This window comes from Penaeus monodon, chromosome 32, assembly GCF_015228065.2.
Source record: "Penaeus monodon isolate SGIC_2016 chromosome 32, NSTDA_Pmon_1, whole genome shotgun sequence".
NCBI lineage: Eukaryota > Metazoa > Arthropoda > Malacostraca > Decapoda > Penaeidae > Penaeus > Penaeus monodon.
Window position 1 is genome coordinate 20,760,484 of NC_051417.1, and position 260 is coordinate 20,760,743.

General features: G+C 42.3%; 1 protein-coding gene across 1 annotated transcript in view; it reads right to left on the reverse strand.

Annotated features, from left to right (window-relative positions):
• The window catches only part of LOC119593717 (WW domain-containing adapter protein with coiled-coil-like), a gene marked incomplete in the record, with an annotated part of 31,198 nt that overhangs the window by 18,123 nt on the left and 12,815 nt on the right, over positions 1-260 (reverse strand). Inside the window, 1 exon segment of the mRNA XM_037942689.1 lies at positions 24-167. Coding sequence (XP_037798617.1) covers positions 24-167 — 144 coding nt within the window.

Sequence of the window (260 nt, forward strand, 5' to 3'; positions counted from 1 at the left end):
AGATGATCGCAACTCCACCTTACCTTGGCCATATTTTCTAGAGTCTCTTCTATCATACATATCTTCACTATGATACATTTCTCTCCTATCCCTGTCATTCCTGTCTCGGTCGCCATCCCTGATATCCCGACTTTCCCGATAACTCTCCCCTAAACTGGAATGTTTGTCTGGAATAGAAAGAAGGTAGAAGGAAACTCTTATTAAACTTGCAGCTGCTGGGACAAAGCTGTCTTCAAAATACATTTTCATGGAGGAGGATG